Source organism: Leucopleurus acutus, assembly GCF_964270905.1.
Source record: "Leucopleurus acutus genome assembly, chromosome: 13".
NCBI lineage: Eukaryota > Metazoa > Chordata > Mammalia > Artiodactyla > Delphinidae > Leucopleurus > Leucopleurus acutus.
The window spans coordinates 21,214,504-21,239,293 of record NC_139155.1 but is presented as its reverse complement, the minus strand read 5'-3'; the positions used below and the strand labels follow the sequence as shown (position 1 = coordinate 21,239,293).

General features: G+C 37.4%; 1 protein-coding gene across 1 annotated transcript in view; it reads left to right on the top strand.

Moving 5' to 3' along the window:
• The window catches only part of DCC (DCC netrin 1 receptor), a gene marked incomplete at both ends in the record, with an annotated part of 1,161,813 nt that overhangs the window by 1,029,895 nt on the left and 107,128 nt on the right, over positions 1-24,790 (top strand). Inside the window, 2 exons of the mRNA XM_082853095.1 lie at positions 9,314-9,508; positions 12,501-12,533. Coding sequence (XP_082709221.1) covers positions 9,314-9,508; positions 12,501-12,533 — 228 coding nt within the window. The remainder of the gene's footprint in view (positions 1-9,313; positions 9,509-12,500; positions 12,534-24,790) is intronic.

Below are 24,790 nucleotides of genomic sequence, written 5' to 3'. Positions count from 1 at the left end.
ATTTTTTGATTTCCTCTCTGATTTCTTCAGTGATCTCTTGGTTATTTAGGAACGTATTGTTTAGCCTCCATGTGTTTGTGTTTTTTTACGTTGTTTTCCCTGTAATTCATTTCTAATCTCATAGCGTTGTGGTCAGAAAAGATGCTTGATATGATTTCAGTTTTCTTAAATTTACTGAGGCTTGATTTGTGACCCAAGATGTGATCTATCCTGGAGAATGTTCCATGCACACTTGAGAAGAAAGTGTAATCTGCTGTTTTTGGATGGAATGTCCTGTAAATATCAATTAAATCTATCTGATCTATTGTGTCATTTAAAGCTTCGGTTTCCTTATTTATTTTCAGTTTGGATGATCTTTCCACTGGTGTAAGTGAGGTGTTAACATCCCCCACTATTATTGTGTTATTGTCGATTTTGTCTTTTATAGCTGTTAGCAGTTGCCTTATGTATTGAGGTGCTCCTATGTTGGGTGCATATATATTTATAAGTGTTATATCTTCTTCTTGGATTGATCCCTTGATCATCATGTAGTGTCCTTCCTTGTCTCTTGTAACATTCTTTATTTAAAAGTCTATTTTATCTGATATGAGGATTGCTACTCCAGTTTTCTTTTGATTTCCATTTGCATGGAATACCTTTTTCCATCCCCTCACTTTCGGTCTTTATGTGTCCCTAGGTCTGAAGTGGGTCTCTTGTAGACAGTGTATATATGGGTCTTGTTTTTGTATCCATTCAGCAAGCCTGTTTCTTCTGGTCGGAACATTTAATCCATTCACGTTTAAGGTAATTATCGATATGTATGTTCCTATGACCATTTTCTTAATTGTTTTGGGTTTGTTTTTGTAGGTTCTTTTCTTCTCTTGTGTTTCCCACTTAGAGAAGTTCCTTTAGCATTTGTTGTAGAGCTGGTTTGGTGATGCTGAATTCTCTTAGCTTTTGCTTGTCTGTAAATCTTTTGATTTCTCCATTGAATCTGAATGAGATCCTTGCTGGGTAGGGTAATCTTGGTTGTAGGTTCTTCCCTTTCATCACTTTAAGTATATCATGCCACTCCCTTCTGGCTTGTAGAGTTTCTGCTGAGAAATCAGCTGTTAACCTTATGGGAGTTCCCTTGTATATTATTTGTCATTTTTCCCTTGCTGCTTTCAGTAATTTTTCTTTGTCTTTAATTTTTGCCAGTTTGATTACTATGTGTCTCGGCGTGTTTCTCCTTGGGTTTATCCTGTATGGGACTCGCTGCACTTCCTGGACTTGGATGGCTATTTCCTTTCCCATGTTAGGGAAGTTTTTGACTATAATGTCTTCAAATGTTTTCTCTGGTCCTTTCTCTCTCTCTTCTCCTTCCGGGACCCCTATAATATGAATAGTGTTGTGTTTAATGTTGTCCCAGATGTCTCTTAGGCTGTCTTCATTTCTTTTCATTCTTTTTTCTTTATTCTGTTCCGCAGCAGTGAATTCCACCATTCTGTCTTCCAGGTCACTTAGCCGTTCTTCTGCCTCGGTTATTCTGCTATTGATTCCTTCTAGTGTAGTTTTCATTTCAGTTATTGTATTGTTCATCTCTGTTTGTTTGTTATTTAATTCTTCTAGGCCTTTGTTAAGCACTTCTTGCATCTTCTCGATCTTTGCCTCCATTCTTTTTCCAAGGTCCTGGATCATCTTCACTATCATTATTCTGAATTCTTTTTCTGGAAGGTTACCTATCTCCACTTCATTTAGTTGTTTTTCTGGGGTTTTATCTTGTTCCTTCATTTTGTACATAGCCCTCTGCCTTTTCATCTTGTCTGTCTTTCAGTGAATGTGGTTTTTGTTCCACAGGATGCAGGATTGTACTTCTTCTTGCTTCTGCTGTCTGCCCTCTGGTGGATGGGGCTATCTAAGTGGCTTGTGCAAGTTTCCTGATGAGAGGGACTCGTGGTGGGTAGAGCTGACTCTTGCTCTGGTGGGCAGAGCTCAGTAAAACTTTAATCTGCTTCACTGTTGATGGGTGGGGCTGGGTTCCCTCCCTGTTGGTTGTTTGGCCTGAGGCAATCCAACACTAGAGCCTACCTGGGCTCTTCAGTGGGGCTAATGACAGACTCTGGGAGGGTTCACACTAAGGTGTACTTCCCAGAACTTCTGCTGCCAGTGTCCTTGTCCCCACGGTGAGCCGTAGCCAGCCCCCTGCTCTGTAGGAGACCCTGCAACACTGAACCAGGTCTGCCTCAGTTTCCCCTTGGGTCACTGCTCCTTCCCCTGGGTCCCGATGCGCACACTACTTTGTGTGTGCCCTCCAAGAGTGGAGTCTCTGTTTCCCCCAGTCCTGTCGAAGTCCTGCAATCAAATCCCACTAGGCTTCAAAGTCTGATGCTCTAGGAATTCTTCCTGCTGTTACCGGATCCCCAGGTTGGGAAGCGTGACGTTGGGCTCAGAACCTTCACTCCAGTGGGTGGACTTCTGTGGTATAAGTGTTCTCCAGGCTGTGAGTCACCCACCCAGCAGTTATGGGATTTGATTTTACTGTGATTGCGCCCCTCTTACCATCTCATTGTGGCTTCTCCTTTGTCTTTGGATGTAGGGTATCTTTGTTGTGAGTTCAAGTGTCTTCCTGTCGATGATTGTCCAGCAGCTAGTTGTGATTCTGGTGTTCTCGCAAGAGGGAGTGAGAGCACATCCTTCTGCTCCGCCATCTTGGTTCAGGGCCCCAGAATGTGTTTTCAACTCTGAAAAAAAAGCTTAATTTTCCTTTTCAGTTGGAAAAAGTGGAAGTCTGTCCCATATTAGGAAATGCCAATTAATCTGAGCAATAAAATTCTGTCTGCCAATGTCACAGTGCATGTATAAGAAATTGTGTCCACATATTTTATTTAGAGGTGTACGTTCCATAGTTCTCAATACTAAAAATCCATTCTTGTACAATGGCGTAGTAAAAGTATGGGATGAAATACTTTTCACCTTTAAAGACTGCTTCATTTATTAAAACCAAGTTGTGATTATCAAGTTGAGATATTTTGACTCAATTCAACAGGGAGCAAACACTAAAAACCGTTGAAACAACTTTAAACAACACTTAAAACAACTTCTGTTCTATGCATATTTTGATTCTTTCATTCAAATCACTTCAAAAAGTAGGATGATAAAATATTCAAAATACCAGACCGATAGGCTGAGAGCCCAGATTTTCCACACTCAGTTTCTTGTGAAAGGACAACGGAAGATGTGAGTTGTTTTCCAGTGTGTCAGAGCACACGTGTGCCTGTGTGGAGGGATATACTCCCATCTTACTTTTGTATTTCTTTGTTTTCCTAAATCCCTGTATGTGCACAGCAGGAGAACAGGGTGGTTATGAGCCCAAGCTTCTGACGGAGATATCTGAGCAAGTTATTTAACCTCCCTGAGTCTTACTTTAGAACTTCTTTTGTAGAATTGTTATAATAAAGGACTGAGAAAAGTCCCTGATACCCGGTGAGCCCTGAAATAATTTAGATTATTATTCCCAGTTGAAATTCATTCTAGGACAAGGGTTCACTATTGTACTCTGCACAGAACCAGATCATCAATTTATAAATATATATATTTATAAATGTATATATATAAATATATATGTGTGTGTGTGTATATATATATATTTCCAGAAGATTAAACAAAAAAGAGGATGAAAGAGGAGATCCAGGTAATTCCAGTGCCTAAATTCCTTGATTATAAACTGGCATCTTAGGAATTTAGACTGACATTTTCAGAAGAAAATGGTTCAAAATGAATTAAGCATTTACTACATGCTTGGCATTCTGCTAAGCATTTTTGTCTTATAAGCGATCATATATTCCTATTATTTCATTTTGAAATAAAGAGTTGAGGGCCTTCCAGTGTAAATAACTTTCCCAAAGTCAAATAACGAAGAAGTAGCAGAGCTGGGATGTAAAACTCAGGCTCCTAGTCTTAACTGTTGCACTGCGTTTTTCTCTTCTTATCAGTATTCTACTGGTCCAAATCAATGATGCTCAACTGATTTATGATTTAATTTATCTGAGGAGGGATTGAGAGTGGTACTTCGTAAAAGCTCCCCAAGTGATTTTAACGTACAGTTAGATTTGTGAAACACTGATCTAAATAAATGCAACATCTAACATTATTTGAGATCAAGGACCTGTGCAGATAAAAGAGTTAGAGCCTCAAAGATTGTTTCCTTATCAATACCATCCAATGACTAAGGTTGTACCCTCTTTTTCCGTGTCATTCGATACTCTAGTCCAATTCCTCTTCCTTGAAATTCTCCTCTCTCTTGACTTTTGTAAAATCATCTAACCACTTTTCTTCCCACTTCCAGGCTATAACTTCTCAGTCTCCTAAGCATACTTTTCTTCCACCTGTTCCATAAGTGTTACTTCCCAGAATGCAGATCTTTTCATTCCCTTCATTACTTTCTCTGAAAAAGTATCTGCACTATAGCCAGGACTTCAGTGAACATGATCTCATGTCTCTGGAATCTATGTCTCCCTCCAAGGAATTCTAAATACACATATCCCTCATATTGTACATTTCCACTTGTCTGACTTAGTGTCACCTCGTTCTATTCCCCAATCCCCCTCTCTCCCATTCTTCCATTCTTTGCTCTATCACCTACCACAAATGGCCAAACAATGCACTATTATATTCTGGAATAGGTTGTTAGCCCATTGGGATTGTGAACCCAGCTGGGCACTCACACTGGAGTCATGTGTCTAAACATTCTTACTCTCATCTTTTTAGAAGCCTCCACAGTTCACCCAGCAGCAAAAGTTGGAAACTTAGTCATCTTGACTTCTTCCTGTCCATCCCCTTTCCATATTATCATAAGAGAAAATCTAAATGCTTATAGTACAAGGCTGAAAGCAGCAGGAGAGCAGGGTTCAGATTTTGTTCAATGCTTTCTCCCCAGTAACAATATCTTTGACACTTAATAGATAATTAATAAACACTTGTTGAGCAGAATAATCATTAAATTGATATTAAATATATTGTTTGACTTGAAAATGTAGTTCTAGCTTCTAAACAAGATATTTCTTACGCTTTATTAATATAAATAAATAAAAGCCTTAGCATTTACTAGGTAGTTACTACGTAAAAGATAATGTAATAGAAATACACTCATATATTAAGTTTTTAAAATGCATTATCTCACAGCAACTTGTTTTCAGTTAAGAAAATTAAGACATACTTGGATTATTCAAGTCGCTCAGGGTTGCAAAGCTAGTAAATGATAGCACTATGATTTGAGGTCAGGCCTCCCTGAATCCATAACCTATAATTTTTGACCACAAAAAAAGGAGAAAACAGGTCCTCCTTTTTTATATATCGACCTATATATATGATTATCAGAATCAGTTCTTTAAAGATGAGAAGCCCTCACTGGGCTGAGCTCCTTGCTGAGAGGGGCCACATCATGTATCTCAGTCTTCCCAGTACTTATCCACCTACCTGATCCGCGGAAGGGAATCACCGATGAGTGGGAGGAAGTATGGAAAAGGACAGAAGAGAGAAGAGAGGTGGAGGTGACTACTTTCTGACACTTTGCTTCTGGAATTACAACTACCTATTTGTATAAGTAGCGTCAAAATGAAAGATGTATATGATGCTACGTTTTTTAAGTATTTACACAAATGATATTTCAATGTAGGAATGCCCAGGTAAATTAATAATCCCCAAAGGTCTTACAACCTATGACAGAATATAATACTGATACTTTATTATTGCCCAGGGTGGTGGGTAAGAGATAAAAATAAAGTGGAAAAAATGTAAGATGAAAGGATGGAGAATGACAGGGAATTGGACACAAAGGAATGAATATATAGATACAGAACGATAGTGAGAAACCTATCAATGTGTCCCAATCTATGTGGTTAAATGGAAATCTATAAGGTGAGACTTCAACAATGGATTTAATAGCCTCAAAACATGCCAAACTCACATATCCAAATGAAGTTGTATGGTTTTTCTAAGGCTAGATTTTAGAGTTTTGAGTGATGTACTCTTGTTTCTATTCTCCAACTCAGTTTTCAAATTTACAACCAATGACAGGCTTTTTAAAATAAATTTCAGGAAATTGCTCAAATACAATTTGGAGTCAGAACCTGCACTTTCAACTTTACTTACCTGATGCCAGAACTGTCACTTTTAAATGCTTCAGTGAATACTCTTCACATAGAAAAAAATTACATGAAGACAAATACTATATTCTCATTTGGTAAATGGAGAAAATCAGGAGTAGGTGTAGCTGACTTGAGATGGGAGCACAATTATCCAAACTTTCAAGTTCATCATGTACTTACAACAGCCCATGAAAACTTCAACAATTTCCTTAAATGTCATGAATTCAAAACTTATATACTTACAGGCTAGGAGATTTTATTCAATAAGTGAGTTTCAATACCTATTGTGTGAAGACTATTTTATTAGTTTTCTTTGACGAATAAGAAGTAATATAAGATATAGCTCCTGAACTAAAGGAATATTTTTATTCTTTTGAAGAGATAAGACATGCACATAATAAAAGCTAGAACAATATAACTAGTGCCGGGGTCTTCTTTTCAGTAGATATGGTTCTTTGGGTACAAGAATGGAGACTTTTCTGGCTCAGAGAATATTAGGAGGTTGTACTGATGTTGATCTCAGGGGCTGAGTTATCAAAGAATGGACATCTATGAGTCAGAAACAACTCCTTTATCCTATGATATTTTATAATTCCTTTTGAATTATAGTCTTCCAATTTTAATATCAGCCAGAGGGAGGAGCCATATAGACTTTATAAATTTTGTAGACTTCTTTATCTTGATTAGTCTTTTATTTTCCCCTGAGCTCTCCACATCTTACATATTCATATCTGCAGCATCAACATCTCAACAAATATACCACAAAATATGCAGAACTCACATCATCAACTAGAGCAGTGATTCCTGACTTTACTGGAACACAGAAATCAACTGGGGTGCAGTTTACTGGGGTTACCATTAACCTGTTAGCTACTGCTGTGTAACAATATCACCACAAATTTAGCAGCTTAAAATAACACCCATTTGCTATCTCACTGTTTCTGTCAGTCAGGAATCCAAGAACAATTTAGCTGGGTAATCTGCTTTAGGGTCTCCTACAAGCTGGCAATGAAGGTGTTAGCTTCGGCTGATATCTCATTTGAGGCTTACCTGGGAAAATATTTGCTTCTAAGTTTATGTAGTTGTTGGCAGGACTCAGTTCCTTACTGGCTGTTGATCAGAGCCCAGCCTTAGTTCCTTGCCACATGGTCTTCTCCATCTGGCAACTTATTTCATCAAAGCGAACGAAGGAGAGAGTCTATAGAGTCTGCTAGCAAGACAGAAGTTATAACTTATGTCACATAATCATGGAGGTGACAGTCCATCACATTTGCCATATTCTGTTGGTTAAAAGCAAGACTTAGGTCCCATGTACACTCAGAGAGAAAAGACTACACAAAGCTGTAACTGCCAGGAGGCAGGGATAATTGAGGGGCTATCCAAGACTTGTCTGCCATGCCTATTGAATCAAAATGCCCTTTCTTGGGCTCTATGTTTTCCAACTTATACCTAGTCCCCAGGTAATTCTTATGATTAGGCAGATTTGAAAAACAATGAAGTTGGGAAAAGGTGAAAGCCAAAGCAAAATCGATGCAAGTTTTCAGCATTGATCTGAATTTAAGACAAAGGGACTTCTGGGTGTTGGAGTTTGTGGCATTGCTTAATCCTACAGAATCACAAGGAAAAAATCTCCAGTTCACTGTGTATAATGCATCCTCCAAACCCAGGCATAATTCTGTAAATCACTATGGGATTAAGTGAAAATGATACAAAATTGTATAAGTACTCTTATACTTTATTGAAGTGGGTTACAAAGTGTACAGAAAGGAGAGCTCACTATAGAGGAACGTTTCATATGTTAGATGTAGCTTAAACTAGACCTGGATGGCCAGGTAGGAGCTGGATGGAAAAAGTAAGGAAAGGTGTGAGGAGTAAGAGGGAAATAGGAATAAGGATAGTATGGAAATCAGTCCTCGTGGAATTAAGAGTTGTGCTGAGATGTAGGTAATACGCATGGTTATTTTGGAAAGCAAGTGAATCTGAGTCAAAGAACCTGTGACATGACCACTGAAATATCTATGCGTGAAGGTCCCCAGTCCAGATGGGACAAGCGGGACTCAAAAGGAAGGGCTAGGGGAATCAAAGGAAGACAATTCTTTTTAAAAAGTATTATTTACAAAGAAGGTATTCAATGCGTAAGAATAGACCTAGGGACATTTGCGGCCTATCTGATGCGGATACCATTGCAGAAATTTGATAGAAGTAGAGGCTGACACCACATTCATGTAGCAAAGACACCTGCAATGAGTTATTTTACAGTTTATATTACACTATCGTCTGATATAATATGTAGTGTAATATAAAGTGATGAATTAACGCTTTTAGATAAAAGCTAGCTTAAATATTAGCTAAATATAATGTTAGAATATGAATATTTTACAGGGATACCTGGATCTGTTTGGGTGCATATTAGACTATCACCACTGAATACAGTACAATTATTCATCCCCTAACACAGAGGATGAATGATACTATCAAATGATGGATTTTTTAATATTTGAGATACTAACTAGATAACCTACAGTTATCCAGAAATACTTTTTCTTTGTTTGTTTGTTTATTTTTGCCTAGGTGGGATGGACGGGGGGAAATGGTGTTGGATGTTTGGTATGGTAGCAGAGGATGTTATCCTAGCCCTTTTATCACTGAGCTTGGGTCATGCTCAACTTCATCATCTATGAAAAGACAGCAACAGTACCCCTACCAACGTCACAGAGTTATTACAGTAACCCAATAAGATCATTTATTTTTATAACACTTTAAAAATATAGGGCATTTTATACTTTTCAATCTATTTTTATTATTTAAACACTAGCCAAAATAAACATTACTTATCTTGATTATTGGATACAGTGAAAATGATACAGACTGGTTATCTGTCTTTTATGTTTTTCATCATGCCTATATATTAGCGCAAACCAATAATCAGGGTTTACAGGCAGCAGAAACCTCACATTTTTTAAATATGGCAGATATTTTTATTTCTAATGGCTTACTCCACTTTTAGATTTTGTACATTGAAGCAATTCATTTTCTAAGCTTTGCAATACAAAAAAACATCATTACTTGCCAAACTACTGTGCTTTATAGATTGTGGATATATGATAATCCTTAAAAATTATACTTGGGACACATGGATGTTTGGAAGCAGAAGTGTAGCATGTAGTCAGTACAGTAATCAACGTTGTGTTCATTTATTCATGCAGCTTACATCTTGTTTTATACCTTGGACAAGAACATTCCAATTGATGACTGGGTTATGGAAACAATCAGTGGTGATCGGCTTACACATCAAATCATGGATCTCAACCTTGACACTATGTATTACTTTCGAATTCAAGCACGGAATGTGAAAGGAGTGGGGCCCCTCTCTGATCCCATCCTTTTCAGGACTCTGAAAGGTTTGAATCATTTCCTGTCATTTCGGGGTTTTTTCCTATGGAGTTGTTATAAAATAATGTTGGAGTCTGTGTTAGGAATTGCCTTAAACCATCTCTGTTGGCACGTGACTACAGTGGACATTCAAAAGAAATTAAAATGCAAATTAAAACCAGAATGAGATATCACCTCAAGCCTGTTAGAATGGACATCATCCAAAAGACAAGAGACAACAAATGCTGGCTTGGCTGTGGAGAAAAGGGAACCCTCGTGCACCGTTTGGGGAATGTAAGTTGGTGCAGCCACTATGGAAAACAGTATGGAGGTTCCTCAAAAAATTAAAAATAGAAATATCATATGATCTAGCAATTCCACTTCTGGGAATACATCCAAAGGAAACAAAAACACTAACCCTATAAGATATCTGCATCCCAATGTTCAGAGCAGTATTATGTGCAACAGCCAGGACATGGAAAGAGTGTAAATGTCCACAGATGGATAAAGAAGTTGTGATATATGTATATATATTCCATTATATATATATAATAAAGTTATATATAATTATATGTACATAATGGAATATTATTCAGCCATAAAAAAACAGGGAAATCCTGGGCTTCCCTGGTGGCACAGTGGTTGGGAGTCCGCTTGCCCATGCAGGGGACAAGGGTTTGTGCCCCGGTCTGGGAAGGTCCCACATGCCGCGGAGCGGCTGGGCCCGTGAGCCATGGCCGCTGACCCTGCGCGTCCCGAGCCTGTGCTCTGCAACGGGAGAGGCCACAACAGTGAGAGGCCCGCGTACCGCAAAAAAAACCAAACAAACAAACAGGGAAATCCTACCGTTTGTGACAATATGGATGGACCTTGAAGGTGTTATGCTAAGTGAAATAAGTCAGAGAGAGAAAGACAAATACTATATGATCTCACTTATATATGGGACCGAAACAAACAGATAAACACCAAACTTACAGAAAAAGATCAGATTTATGGTTACCAAAGGTAGGAGGTGATGAGAGGAGGAATTCGAGGAAGGTAATCAAAAGATACAAACGTTCAAGATATTTGATATTTCAAGATATTTATAAAAGGGTAGATCCCAAGAGTTATGATGAAGACAATTTTTTCCTTTCTTTTTACTGTACCTATATGAGATGAAGATGTTGACTAAAGCTGTTGTGGTCATCATTTCCCAATATGTGTAAATCAAATCACCATGTTGTGTATCTTAAACTTGTACAGTGATGTACGTCAATTATTTCTTAAATAATTGGGAAAAAATTGGAAACGAAAAGAAAAGATAAAATTAATTAATTAATTAAAATTTATCTTTTTATGCTGAAAGCCAACATGTCAAAGAAAGATACATTATTACATTTTCTGCCATCAGCGCAAAGTGGACATATTTAACTTGACTTTTTTTCATTTACAACTCTTGGAATTTTGTACGGATTTCATGTATATGGGCTCTATTCAAAATATAATGAAACACTTTAGCCTTTTTATGTAAGGGAATAAAAATTAAAAAGCATTGTATTATGTGGATAGCATACTATTGCCAACTTTAAATATTTCCTTTCAGGAACTATTGTCCTTATATATTAAAAGAAATTCTGATATGGCAAGAAAGAAAATCTCAAACAAAATTAATTTTTTTTTTTAAGGACACAGGGTAGCAACATGAAAAAAATATCTTGTGGTATGATTACTAGAAAAACTTTACATGCTTGCAAGTGTAAAAATTACTGCTCAATTTAAGGACAATTATATGTTTATAAAGAAAAATACTAAGACCCAAGAATGGTAACTACCTCATAATGACCTGCATATAAGCCCTTTCCATTTTACAGCACAGTATTATTTTTCTGGAGGATGAATGATTTCAAGAGCCTCTATTATTTAGCCATTGAAAATAATTCAGATGTTCTATAGCTGATATTTAAAGATGTATATTTAACATCTGATGTGTGTTATTTTAAAGGATATTGGCTCTTAAATATGTTACCACATTATGCCCATATATCTGGCCAAAAACTTAATAAAACATGATGGCAAACAGCCGAAAAATTAGAAACAGGTATCTGATTGACATTTTTACCCATTTGCTTGGACATACTAAAGAAGAGGCTTAGAATAACTAGATAGTCTATTTCTCAATTCTCCTAGGAAAAGTATGCTAATAAATAGTAGACTTTTGAATTCTGGTGACTGAGCTATTCAAAAGCTAGATTTGGTAACAGCTAATCCGAAAGTTTGCCAAGAATGCACAAAAAAAAGCATTCAGCCTCAACTTGCTTGACAGCCCTTAATGACAGAGTAGAAGCGGGCGGGGTGGGGGTGGGGGGGAGGCAGGAGAAAAGTGAGCCAATCTTCATCTATCCAGGTTTTTAGGACTTCATGTCTAAATCAGGTTTCACTCCAAATGAGCAATTGAAAGGAAACTGGTTATTCATTTTGTGAGAGCAAGAAATGTAACTAGGTAATGTTTCACAAATGCTTCATCTTTATCTAGACAAGTTGTGAACAATTCAAGACTTTTCTTCACAACGTTTAAAATCAAAGAATTTAGATTAAACTTTACGATATTTTCTTATTTTACCCTATTCATGTGAGAATTGGTAAACTTTTCTTGTTGAAAAATTTAAAATGAATACAAGAAAATAGCTTCCTTAACTTGTTTAAAATATATGGGTGATAATTACTTGGTAATGACATGCACTTTATTTTACTGTAAATTGTATCATTAATTAAACTTGCATGATCATTTTGAGTTTATGTTTAGAGGAATGTTACAAATAACACTTTTAGAACACATTTATACAGCAAAACAATTATTTTCCATTTCTTTCTACGACTAATTTAATCAAAATAATCACAATTAACCAAATTCCTTATCAATTTGTTTTCAATAGGGCATTGGCCTTGATATGAGAACTCGCTAACAAAACTGTTGATTTGAAATGTCAGCTTTCTTGATGGAAACTACCAAACTCTAATAATACTTCTCTTTCCCCACAGTGGAACACCCTGACAAAATGGCTAATGACCAAGGTATGGTGGTTTAATCTGTCATTTTTCCCTCCCTGAATCAATCTTATCTGTTAGAAATGTCAGTCATTATTTTCTATTCCTCTTTTCACCTGGGCCATACACCTGATGAAGCAGACACCAGTGTGATAATTAATCTTATTAATGAAGTTCTGCCTGGCTGAGGTTTCAGTTCTGATAGGGAGGATGTAAATTTTCTTGAGAGGAAATTGTTTTGTCTCCATTCTGAAGGACCAATTAAAATGTCAAGCTTCTTTGTATGAAATAAATTTTTAGTCTCTGTCTGCACTTCTGAATAATTCACATTAAGTATAATTAAGCTCAGCATAATTTTCAAGCTGCTCTTGCACCCTTTCATGAACTCTGGATTAAAGTTCTATAGCTCGACAGAGAAAACTCATAAATCATGTGTGCTTTTCCTCTACAATGAGCTTCTTTTAGTACATAAATACAAAGTTAGGTCAACTTTTCTTTAGGGCATTACTTTTGTTCATTTTGAAGCCAGAAAGCTTTCATTTCATGAATCAGGTACCAGTTTGACTTGCAGTATGTTATCCTCCTTCCATTCATTTGCTAAAAGCCGATTTGCGTCGAGAAACAGGGATGGTTCTACACAAAGGAAAATGGAGGTAAATCAGAGTTATCCGTCAGCTCTCAGGTAGATAGGAATTTATCACCATGATTTGTAGACTGATCTATTAGGATTCCATTCTTTTACCACTAAGGTTAATTAGTAGAACGCTAAAGGAGAAAAAGAATAGCTTATGAGTTTTATTTTTTTCAGGATGTTATATTCTTCCAAGAAGGGAGTGTTTGGAAATGCTGGTTATAGTCAGTGTCATGAGTATTTGTTCAGAGTCCACAGCTTGTATAGTTGTCTCCTGCTTTGGGCACCTGTCAACAGAACCTCCTTGTCAGCATCATGTCTCATAAGGCCTCCTGTTGTAGATTTCAGGAAAACATGCTTTTCAACAAGAATACTTTCCAACTATTGACAGATACTAAGCATCTGAATGTTGAGTTTCACTAACAGTAGCAGGTTGTCTACGTGAGTAGTATTATCTTTAATGATCCTGTGTTCAAGTTTATTTCTGGGTCCATATACCATCCCTCTGCTTAAGAGAACATGGCTAGAGCGTCACACAGGGAGTAATAGAAATGATACAATACACAGAAATGTCCACCCAGGGTTCATGTTTCCATTAATCACCTAGCTGTTCCTGCTTGCTTATACTTAAAATATTTTCGTAAGGCCAATATCTACTGAACAGTAATATTTGGCAGCTAGTGATGATAAATAATTGGCAGTTAGTGTGTATTCACTTAGGTAAATTAAATATTAGTGCTAGACAAATTCAAGCTGGAATAGTTAATTAGCAGAATGTATTATTTCAGTTCAAAAATAATTAAAACGACATCACATAGTTTCCTTAACTGAAGTGAATTTGGAATTTCCACAGGCAGGTAACTCCCAATTTTTGAAATTACATTTAGAAAAAGTATGCATAGAGAGAAAGAAAACTCACAAACATTTTTTTTAAGTAACTGAACCAGATAAAAAGTTACATTATTAGCCGTTTGGGTGACAACATGCCCAAGCTTCTCAATAAATGAGTTTCCAGTTGTTTCTGGATTCCTTTTAACTGTTTTTTGCTATTACTTTTTAAGTTAACTGTTTTACTTAATAATATTTTCAGCTACCAAGAAATATATTTTTTGTACAGTCTCTCCAGTCACACACTCTCCATGGATTTTACTCAGATTTTCATATTGACAGTGAAATCAGATCAATTACTGGCAACAAAAGGAATTCCCAAGAATTATGGCCTGTGCCTGAGTGTGTTAATATATTTGGGAAATTGTTCTTTTCCTTCATCTAACATTACTTAAAAGGATTCTGTCACATATTATACTAGTTGGTCCCATATTTAATCACCGCTGGTATAGAGTTGGTCAAATTGATAGGTTCTAAATTTTACATCAAACTCAAATTACTTGTAAAATTAAGAGGGAGTGACAACATGTAATTTAGTGATTATAGGTAAGATCTTTACATTTTTACAAGAACGCCTATAAAATTTGTTGGCAGTTAAAAACTCCTTGTAAACAAAATCATTCATCTGAGTTGATGACCAAGTGCACAAAAAATAACCCAGTTTAAAGATCTCTCTAAGAATGGTGAAAGTAGTGGGAAAAAGCTGCTCTGAATGTTCCCACTCTCAGCACATAGCAAATCAGTGGAATATGCATTATTGTGCTCTCTGTTAGACCAATATACCCCCTTCCCACGCAGAATGGTCCCACTCTTACATTTAGGGCAAGCACTGAATTTCTGTTCAGAGAAAATTTCCTCAGAGAGAAAATTTAGCACCCTGGGTTAGAGTTAACCTTGCAAAGATGAATCCTAAATAGAAAAGCAGGAGATGGAGTTTGACTTATATGAGAGGAAGTGAGAAAAGTTTTGATTGTTTTTAAAAAGTATCTCTGTGGTCTCTTGTCACAATTACTTTTCGTTGGAATCTAATATCTGCCCTGAAGAACATAAATGTGAAAAGAAAAAGTCAATTATATTTGAATCACGTGTGATTTGGGGAAAATATTTTCTTCTGAGTAATAGTAGTACTAGTATGAAAATAATAGATGATTTATATAGGACTCCTTTTCCCCTTTACGTAAGTGTAAATTGATTATATCTAGCATTTGCTTATCTCTTGTTCCACATCTTAATTATTTTTCTGGTCTCTTGTAGGCACAAGTGGCCAATAAGTTTTAAAGTAGTCATGGGATTTTAGAGATTAACCACAGATTTACTCTTTTGGAGGTTCAGGCAAGGTAGGGAAATTGTATGGGTTATGTGAAGTGAGTGGAAAAGATAGAGAAATCCTCTGCTTTAGACACTTTTCCTTTTTTATTTTCCATATTTTGGTAAAAACCCTGTCAATTTGTCTGTGTCTGGGTGGGCGTGTGTAATGGTAGAATTAATCCTTATGGAGCTCTCACCATCAGTCGCTGTTCTAAGAACTTAACTTGTGTTAACTCATTTAATCCTCATAACAATACTGTGAAAGAGTTGCTATTATTGTTTCTGTTTTAGTGATACAGAAGCTGAAACTCAGAGAGTTTAAGTGATTTGCCTGTAGACACACAGCTAGGAAGTAGCAAGGCCATGATTCAAACCCAGACAAGCATCTTGCAAAACCTGTTTTGAACCACCAAGTGTCTCCATCACTGCATGCAACGTATATACATACACAGCCACACACACACACTTTTGACATATATCTATAAAGTTTCTGTATCTAAAGTGGGTGTATATTTTCCCAATATCAAGCTTTCTTTCCCCAACTCTGTGAATATTCTAGAGAACAAAGCAAACAGCTCTCAATCCAGGGTCATGTTATAAGTGGGAAGCCACAGCACTGAATATATGATACTGACAGTTCTTTATCTCAGGAAACATGGGGATGGTGCTAACTCCACTGTCTTGGTCAGCTCGGGCTGCCAAGACAGAACACCATAGATTGGGTGCATTAAGTAACACACTTATTTTCTCATAGTTCTGGAGGCTGGAAGTCTCAGATCAAAGTCTGGCAGGGTTGGTTTCTGGTGAGGGCTCTCTTCCTGGCTTGCAGACAGCTGCCTTCTTGCTGTGTCCTCACATGGTGGAGAGAGTATGAGCTCACTCATGTCTCTTCTTATAAGGACACTAATCCTATCGGATCAGGGCCCCACCCTTATGACCTCATTTAACCTCAGTTACTTCTATAAAGGCCCATATCTCCAAATACAGTCACACTGGGTTTTAGGAATTCAACATATGAATTTGGGGGTGGGAGAGGACATAATTCAGTTTACAGCATCCACTTTCAAGACTCAAGCTGTTCTTTCACTCTTTTACAGATTATCTTTCTAGATTTTCAAATGAGGAAGCAGAAGGTAATGTTTTACAAAAGGTCACTCAATATAGTGGCAGGCAGAGTTGGAATTCAAACATCTTTATCTCTGACTCTAGTCTTTCCTTTGTAGACTGTTTCTGTACTTACAAAATAATTGGCTTTTTGTTTTTCAACAATCAGCTTAAACCTTTTAGAGTTTCTCACAGAAGCATTTATAAAAGCTTCTTGTTTTGGGGTTGCAGTGGAGGTTAGCAGTAACTATAAACTATGACCAATTCTCGAAAGTGATGATTAGATCAAAATTTTAATCTTAAAGGATTGTCTTTGCATCCTTAGATTCCATTTAACCCCAAAATGTTGTTCTCCACTTTGAGGTGTCTATAATGTAAAAACTGGTAATTCTTAGCATGAACACAAATGTTTTCAATTTCATGTGTGTTTCCATGCCTGCCCAATGGGGCAATAGAGTAGGTGCTGTGACCATGACATAGTACCATAAAGAGGGCAGGAATCTTCAGGAAATGATCTGTATCATTGATGATATGAATCATGAAGAAAATGCTTGCTTCAAGCACTATCAAGTATCTTTAATTCTCCGTGGCTGCAGAGGGGTGACCTAAAACAGGAGGCCTGAAAAAGAGGCATAAATTCACAGACCAGTTTTTAGATCCAGATGAAGGCGGCCTGCTGAGAACGGCCCTCCCACCATGGAGAGAGAATTTCTCTCCTCTGAATCGTGGTAATGGCTGGTAATGCTCTGGGCTTTCCCGTCAGCATCATTCAGTGTGTGCTGGAAGAGAACCAGAATGGAATCAGATGCCCAATATTCTAGCACCATGCTGTCACTCTGAGCACCTGTGTGGCTTTGGGCATGTGACTGAACTCTTCTCAGCATCCTCACCTGTAAAATGATGACTTTTGCCCAAATTACCTTTGATTTCTTTTAAGTTTTCAGATGATCAAATTTTAGGATTGGTGTTAAAATTTAAAAAAACCTAAGCACGGCACAGCATCTTCGTGTAGGGTAGCACTTCACATTTCAGCACTCCCACTGTGCACCCATCACTCTTCTGTGCACTGTGCATGTTCTATCATATTTAGTTCTGACAACATCCTTACAGATGCAGAAAATAAAACGCCAAGAGGTTAAATCTTGCCCAAACGCTCACAGTATGTGTAAGTGGTTAGGCTGAGATATATACCCAGGCTAACTAACTTGAGAATCTCTGTTCATACCAATGTATAATTTCTGGAAATACACTGAGTTAATCGACTCCTACTTTGTTATCAAGATAATGAAACTTATACATCCTTCCCATAAATTCACCCAGTTTAAAGGTCTTTGTCTTCCCTCAATAGGGTATGCAGGCCAAGTGCTTAACACCACACCTGCCATTTTACACCTCAGCTGATTCAGTCTCATGAATAAACAGAATGTTAATTGTTTCCAATTTCAGGGAAATAAGGTTTTCAAGGCAGTCTAGTCAAGCTTGGAATTTAGTTCATGCAATCCAGATTTTGCAGGGTTTGGATGACAGCAACCAGGCTGCTGTTTGAAAAATTGAAACCTTTAGCACCATTTGATGGGAGTCATTTAATTGAAAATGAAACCTCTTTTTAGCCTATTATGGTGTGTAATTTCAACTCACTTTATTATTCAGCTGCTTGCTACAGCCCCTTGAAAAAGCTATTCTCACATGTTTTTCTCAGCTCCAGAATTTTGCAATTCTGGAAATTAGGACTATGGTGAGAAAGTAGAGGCAAAAAAAACAAGTAATGTGCTTTTGATAAAATGTGAAGATGCTTATCCTGGCCCCAGCAAGCAGTTCAAGAAACTGCCTAGTCAACCTCTCAGGAGTTTTTATGTTTTAATAGATGACTTTGAAAGAAAAAAAAAAAAAAGGACTCAGTGCTTGCAGAAGTTGACATGATTCATGGTATAATTTTAATCTTCTCAGACCTGAAAGATAGATATTTTTATGAATACAAAACGATATATTTCTCTCTCTTTTTTTTTTTTTTTTTTTTTTGGCCACACGGCATGTGGGATCTTAGTTCCCCGACCAAAGATCATACCCATGCCCCAGCACTGGAATCGCGGAGTCTTAACCACTGGACCACCAGGGGAGTCCCAAATGGTTCCTTAGACAAGTTCTATTGTAAGGCCCACCATGTTGCTGAATGTCCTTCTTTGCTGTAGACATCAGCCAAATATCAAGTTCCTAGCTTTATTTTCTGCCCACTTCTATCAGTCCTGGATTCTGCCTCCTCAGTTTTCTTTCTGAAACATAGGTGGTTCACTGTTTCTCATGGAATGAAGTCAGTTCTTTGACCTCAAGGTCCTGGCTGTCTGACCCCAAATTCCCCCTTCTAGCCTCACGGCCAGTTTATCCCTCCACATATGTCACAGTCTATTAGCAAAGATCCACAAATCACTCTTGGAAAAGTGTATTTTTAGAACTCCACGCTCTAACTGGTACTGTTCTCTTAGTCTTAGCAGTACATTCTCCCTTTCTTTACTGAGAGAGGTCCTCATCTTTTAAGACTCCTTCTCAATTGTCTTTTGTCCAAGAAGCCTTACTTGCCTTTCTGGTCTTTTATTCTTCTGTGTGTCCATAACACCCCATTTAGTCCTTGCTATGTTGTCTGTTTCTTATAGTTTACCATTTTGATTCCCAACCTCTTGGCCAGGTTGTAAATTCTTTGATGGCAAAGGGCCAGTCTCATTGACATTGTCATCCCTGCCTCCAAGCACCCCCCAATCTCTAATTGTGAATCTCTCATATTATAGTTGCCAGATAAGTATTTGTTGAATTGAATTATGGTACAAATCTTTGGGAAACAGAGAGTAATCTGGAAAGACAGACTTTACCATCTAATCCAGAGTAGAGTTTGGAGAACCCCAAAGTAATAGTGCTCATGGCTGTGGATACTGTACAGTCAGTCCTCCCTATCTGCCTGTTCCAAACCTACCAATTCAACCAATGTTGGATCCTGTACTATGTCTGTGATCTATGAGATTTGAGCATCTGCAGATGCAGATTTTGGCATCCGAGGCAAGTCCTGGACCCAATCCCTGCAGGTACGGAGGGATGACTGTATATGTGATTGATCTTGGGGGAGATGAAAAAGATGCAAAAATATTTTTTTCCAGTAGGGAAAATGTATCTTTACTATTCATCTGTTAAATTAAAGCTAAACAGAAAGACACCAAGTTCTCTGTGATTCAGGAAATGGTGGTCACATTTGCAGATGATTCTGACCCGCTGTGCCCTTTTCTTTACCACCACCCTTCCTGCCATTTCTTGTTAGCAGGAAATTTTTATGCTTGCCTTTCACCAGCTGCTTGTAATTCTGAGTATGTAAAGGAGAGAATCCAAACTAATGGGTGCAGATGAGTTTTTGAAATTCCAAATGGGCATTTTTGACCACTCCTTTATAACTATTTACCTAGCACTGTGTTGGGTGTGGTGAAACATAAGAAAGAAGTCCAGTTCCATGGGTTCATTTTCAAGGACATGCAGTATAGTTAGGATATAAAGACTCCCAGCCCAATATGAAAAGTATGAAATGCTAAAGCGGGTGGTACCATCTGAGTATGTATGTTATAGGGTTTTAGATGGGAATCACTGTGAGTAGCAGCAGAAAAGACTTCTTAAAACACAAGACTGGACTTTAAATATGTGAGTAGGACTTGAGTGAGCGCAAATAACTACAGAGGGAAAGATTACTTGAAGTTTTATTTAGAAAAATCCTACAATGGGAAGATCAAGAAGCCAAGAAGCTGCTCAATTAGTGAGGATTGCAGGATGTCTTCAGGGCATAATTAGGACACCACTGTGCAGAGAAGTACACTACGGTTAAGATATAAATTGGTAACCGGGTTTTGCTTCTTCTCTCTGCTCCAACACTGTAGTCCGTAGGCTTTTTTACTTTTCAGTACATTGAGTACCTACTGTCACACTGGCTATGAAGACCAGCAGTGCTCCCCTGGATCCAGAGCCCTGCAAACCACATTCACTTTTGGCTGCCAATGCTGATCACGTCTTGCTTGCCAGGTGGAGGAGTCGTGAGAGTGTGGGTCAGGGAGAGGAAAGAAAAATCTGGAATAGGAATAGGTCTTCAATATCCATCATCTTCAAAGGGTTTTCCTAGCTTTATTTGTCGACTTCTGTTATGCCTCTTCTGAAGGGTCACCTTCATTTGTCCCAGTGCTCTGAATGGTGACAAACAGAACTATGTTGTTTCTTTTCCAAAGTCTGTTGTGTTCTGTGTGCCCTGTTGAGAGTGGGGCCACCACCTCAAGTCACACCCACACCACTAAACCCTCACACTACCATAAACTCTAGGAGGTGCTCTAATTTCTGTCCAACTCACTCCGCATTCATCTTTCATTTATTAATCTGCCCGCTAAGGATAAAATCATCAGAGTCAGGCAGATTCAACCACTTAAAATGAGTATATTAGTTAGTCTTTCTGAGCCACAGTTTACGCTTCTATAAAATGGAGCTAATAATGTCTACGCCATGGATTCGTAATTAATATTATTCTCACCCTGTTTATTACAATGGTCTCTCCTAATTAATTTTTTTCTTCACACTCAGCTAGAATAATATTCCTAAATGCATATTTAATTGGGTCACTTTTCTGCTTAAAATACCGTCAGTGGATCTCTGTCCCCAATAAGAAAAATTCCAGACACTTTGATAGAGCATATAAGCAGTTTTATTATTTCATCTCTGCCTATTTTTCTAAGCTTATCCAGTTCATTCTTTTCTACCTGATACCTTTCCACTCATCCTTTAATTCTCAACTCAGATATCACCTTCCCTCATTTTTCTAGGAAGAAATAGTCAATCGTTCTGTTTTTCCATTGTGTCACCGACTTACAATTTTTTAACTTTTGGATATTCCAGTCTATTATTATTAGTCACTTAACATCTTCCCCTCACTAAATTATGAGCCTCTGCAATAGTCACTTTATATCCCTAATTCTTAGAACAGTGAGTGGTCCACTCAACACATTTGTTGACTAGATGGATGGAGCATGGACAGATATATGAATGAAGAAATTTTGTGCTCCAACAGTGTTATTATTTACACATACTAGCAGTGCAGCCATCAGGATGCTCACATTCTAGTGTTTTCATACTATAGTTGCAACTTCCCAACATGCAGTCACTTGAAGAAGAAAAGAGCATTCATGCTCTTCTGTTACTTCTCCGTGTACTGCCTGGCAACTTCACTGAAACACAAACATACCTCACACTGCTTTTGGGATAAGCTTGTGGACCATCCAGGTGGGGCAGGCTTTCATGGATCATCAGTGGCCTTTGAGAACAGTTCTCCTTTGTAATGCACACAAGACTGCCTCATCCTCCATGTTGCATCTGGTAAATGAACTGGCTCTTGGGAAGACCTAGTCATCCAGGAAAGTGTCCACATTTAGAGAAACAGGGTGCTTTTTAGATTTTCTTAAAGACTGCACTGCATCTAAAGTGATTTCTTAGACCCATATGCTGGCCGTTATTCCAGATACACTACAAGAAAGAATGCATTCAAGGAGATTCTTGTGAGCGGAGACAGTTCAGAGACCATCCTGCTTCAAGATATCAGTAATATTATTAAGTCATCTTTGTTTTTTATTCTCTTAAGCATTCAATTTTAACAGACGTTTCACTCTAAACTTATGTGAATAGTAATTGCAATAACTAATAAACTTATTTAGCTTTTCATATGTGGAAGCTTATGACATGTGTGATCAGAAGCAGTTGACAAGTTTTCATTTGCAACCAGATAAATGGACACAGGCTAATTGTAGTTAAAGTCCTATAGACAAGAATGTATGGGCTCCCCTTACCTGAAATCTTTAATGAGGCCAACTTCTTTCCTGTGAGCAGAAGATCTTGTTGATCTGGACAGGTACTTTGGTCTCCTGGTGTTTGCCTTTTGAGTCCATTGTCCCTTGCAAGATGTTGAAAATGAGTGGTAGTAGAATTCATAAGAGTAACCAGTGTGCTTCTGAAATATTTCATAATACATATACAAGTATACATATGTATTTCATATATATATATATATATATATATATATATATATATATATATATATATATATATGTTTTTTTCTTCTCTTTTCTTTGGCTGACCTCTGCCATCATGTTCAGAAATCCAGATACCAGTTGGTCTGGCCTAGTGCTGCCTTTTTTCTGGCCTAGTGCTGCTTTTATTTTGGTGCTTGCAGTAGAAGAAGAGGGAAACGTTTGTAAACTTTTTTTCTACTTTAGAACATCACTCAGGCAACTTTCTTTACCCATCATTTGCCACATTCTGCAAAAGATTACACAAATGCCTCAGGAAATCAGGACCCAGAATCAAACTGTGATGTCAACCAAGAGCCAGGAATTAAGGGTTTATTTGTTAAATTGTTCATGTCTAGGATAAATATAATTTCCATTTTGTCCAGGAATGTCCTAATTGATACCTGGGTCCAGGCAAAATTGATATAATAGCACCTTCTATCACTCTTAAAGTGCCTTGATTTTCATAATAGCTACACAGTCACTGTTCATAACATTCGTATGTGAAATTGTAATCTTATATTTTAGATTGCTTTCTGACGATTCTTAGAAAATGAATTTACTTCTCCTCATAGTCTACTCTATTTATATTTTATGGCAGAAAGGCAGAAATTGGAACTCCCAAAGAACTGCCTCTCATGGTCAAGGAGAAGATGGACAATGGGGTATTTGGTTCTCTTGCACTGTGTGTGACTCAGAGTAGGTCACCAAATGCATTCCCAAAAATTATTGCTCATAGACTTGACACAGTATTTGTTGAGCACCAGGCCTCAATGTATGGCAGGCATGTCAGCTGCCCTTACATATGAAGTAGTAACATTGTACTTTCCTTTAATCAATGAACTTTCATTCATGTTAACTTGAAAACAATGTGTTGAACCTGAGGAGAGGGTGAGAAGAGCTCATGAGTTTTTTCCTATTAATATATGTTTGAAATATCGTAGGCATAGGTTATGATTTTGCTTTCTGGTTTTTAGATGCCCTGATGCCTTTGTTCAAAGTCAGCAGTATTAACTGTATGGTAAATCGCTCCCTTAGCCACATTTTTCAGCCTCTGAAGAATCATCTGCTTTAAATATGTCTCAATATGATCTGTGTGTATTGGACAGTAAAACTGTATCCATGTGGCATGAGTGCATTATCTTTACCCACTGGTATACAAGACATAAAATCAATGCACTTTCCTTCATTATCACCAGAATTATTTTCAGAGAACCAATTCTAAGATCAAGAAGATATCTCAGTGCTCTGCATCCTTGGGAGGATATATATTGAATGTTTGTTAGACAACCAATCTGTCCGTTTGATTTAGATGATGGTCCATATCTTGGGGTTGATTTTGTGGGTGCCATTCTGAAGGACCCTCTGTTAGCCCCATTCAGGGAGGATGGATTAAAAATAGATTAGAACTACCACATTCAGCTTTCTCCATGTCCTCTGCATATTAATTTTCCATTCACTCCTCCCTGAACTTATAAACATCCACTCAGAAAAACCACTCTAGAACTGAAATTCCAATTGAATTCATCTTTTCTAGGTGCTAAAAATTTTTTATCATGGGGAATATTCTTCATCTGCCTATGTGTGCTATAAGGAAGAGTTTAATGTAAACATTATACTGTTTAATTTTACACACACACACACACACACACCCCCCACAATAAAAAAATACAGAAGCAATATTTTAAGTGATAGTGTAAGAACAAGAACATAGAGATTAATGTGTATAATAGTAGTAACTTCAAATGTGTTTACATCATTAACACATTACAAAGTATTCTAATTCAGTTTAGTCACTTATCAAGTATTGAGAACAGAGTGTAAATGTCACTTTGGTAAGCAGCAAGAAATACAATAATCACACTTCCTAAAGGAATTCATATTACCTCTGCCCATTTTCCCCTCAATCCAGAGAGTAACTGTCAGGGAAATCATGGAGACTTTAGCTTTTGCTTAAGGGAGTATATGTCTCTTGCCAAAATAGGATGATCTATCCCTTAAATAAAATATAAAAAATAACTCTTTAAATGACTCTTTCATTTATAATATTTTAGGAGTGCAAACCAAGGAGAGGAGCATGAATTCTTTGGTTTGGACCTTCCTTAGAGGTACCTAAATAAAATAAATTTAAAACTATTTAAACTATTTTGAATAACTCTAAAAAGATGCAGTCTTCCTCTTTTTAAAGTCAGACATGGGATCATTTTCTTTGTTTTATTTTTCTTCCTGAAACCACCATTCTTTGGTTTCAAAACGTTTTGAAAAGTAGAAAACATTTGCTTTAC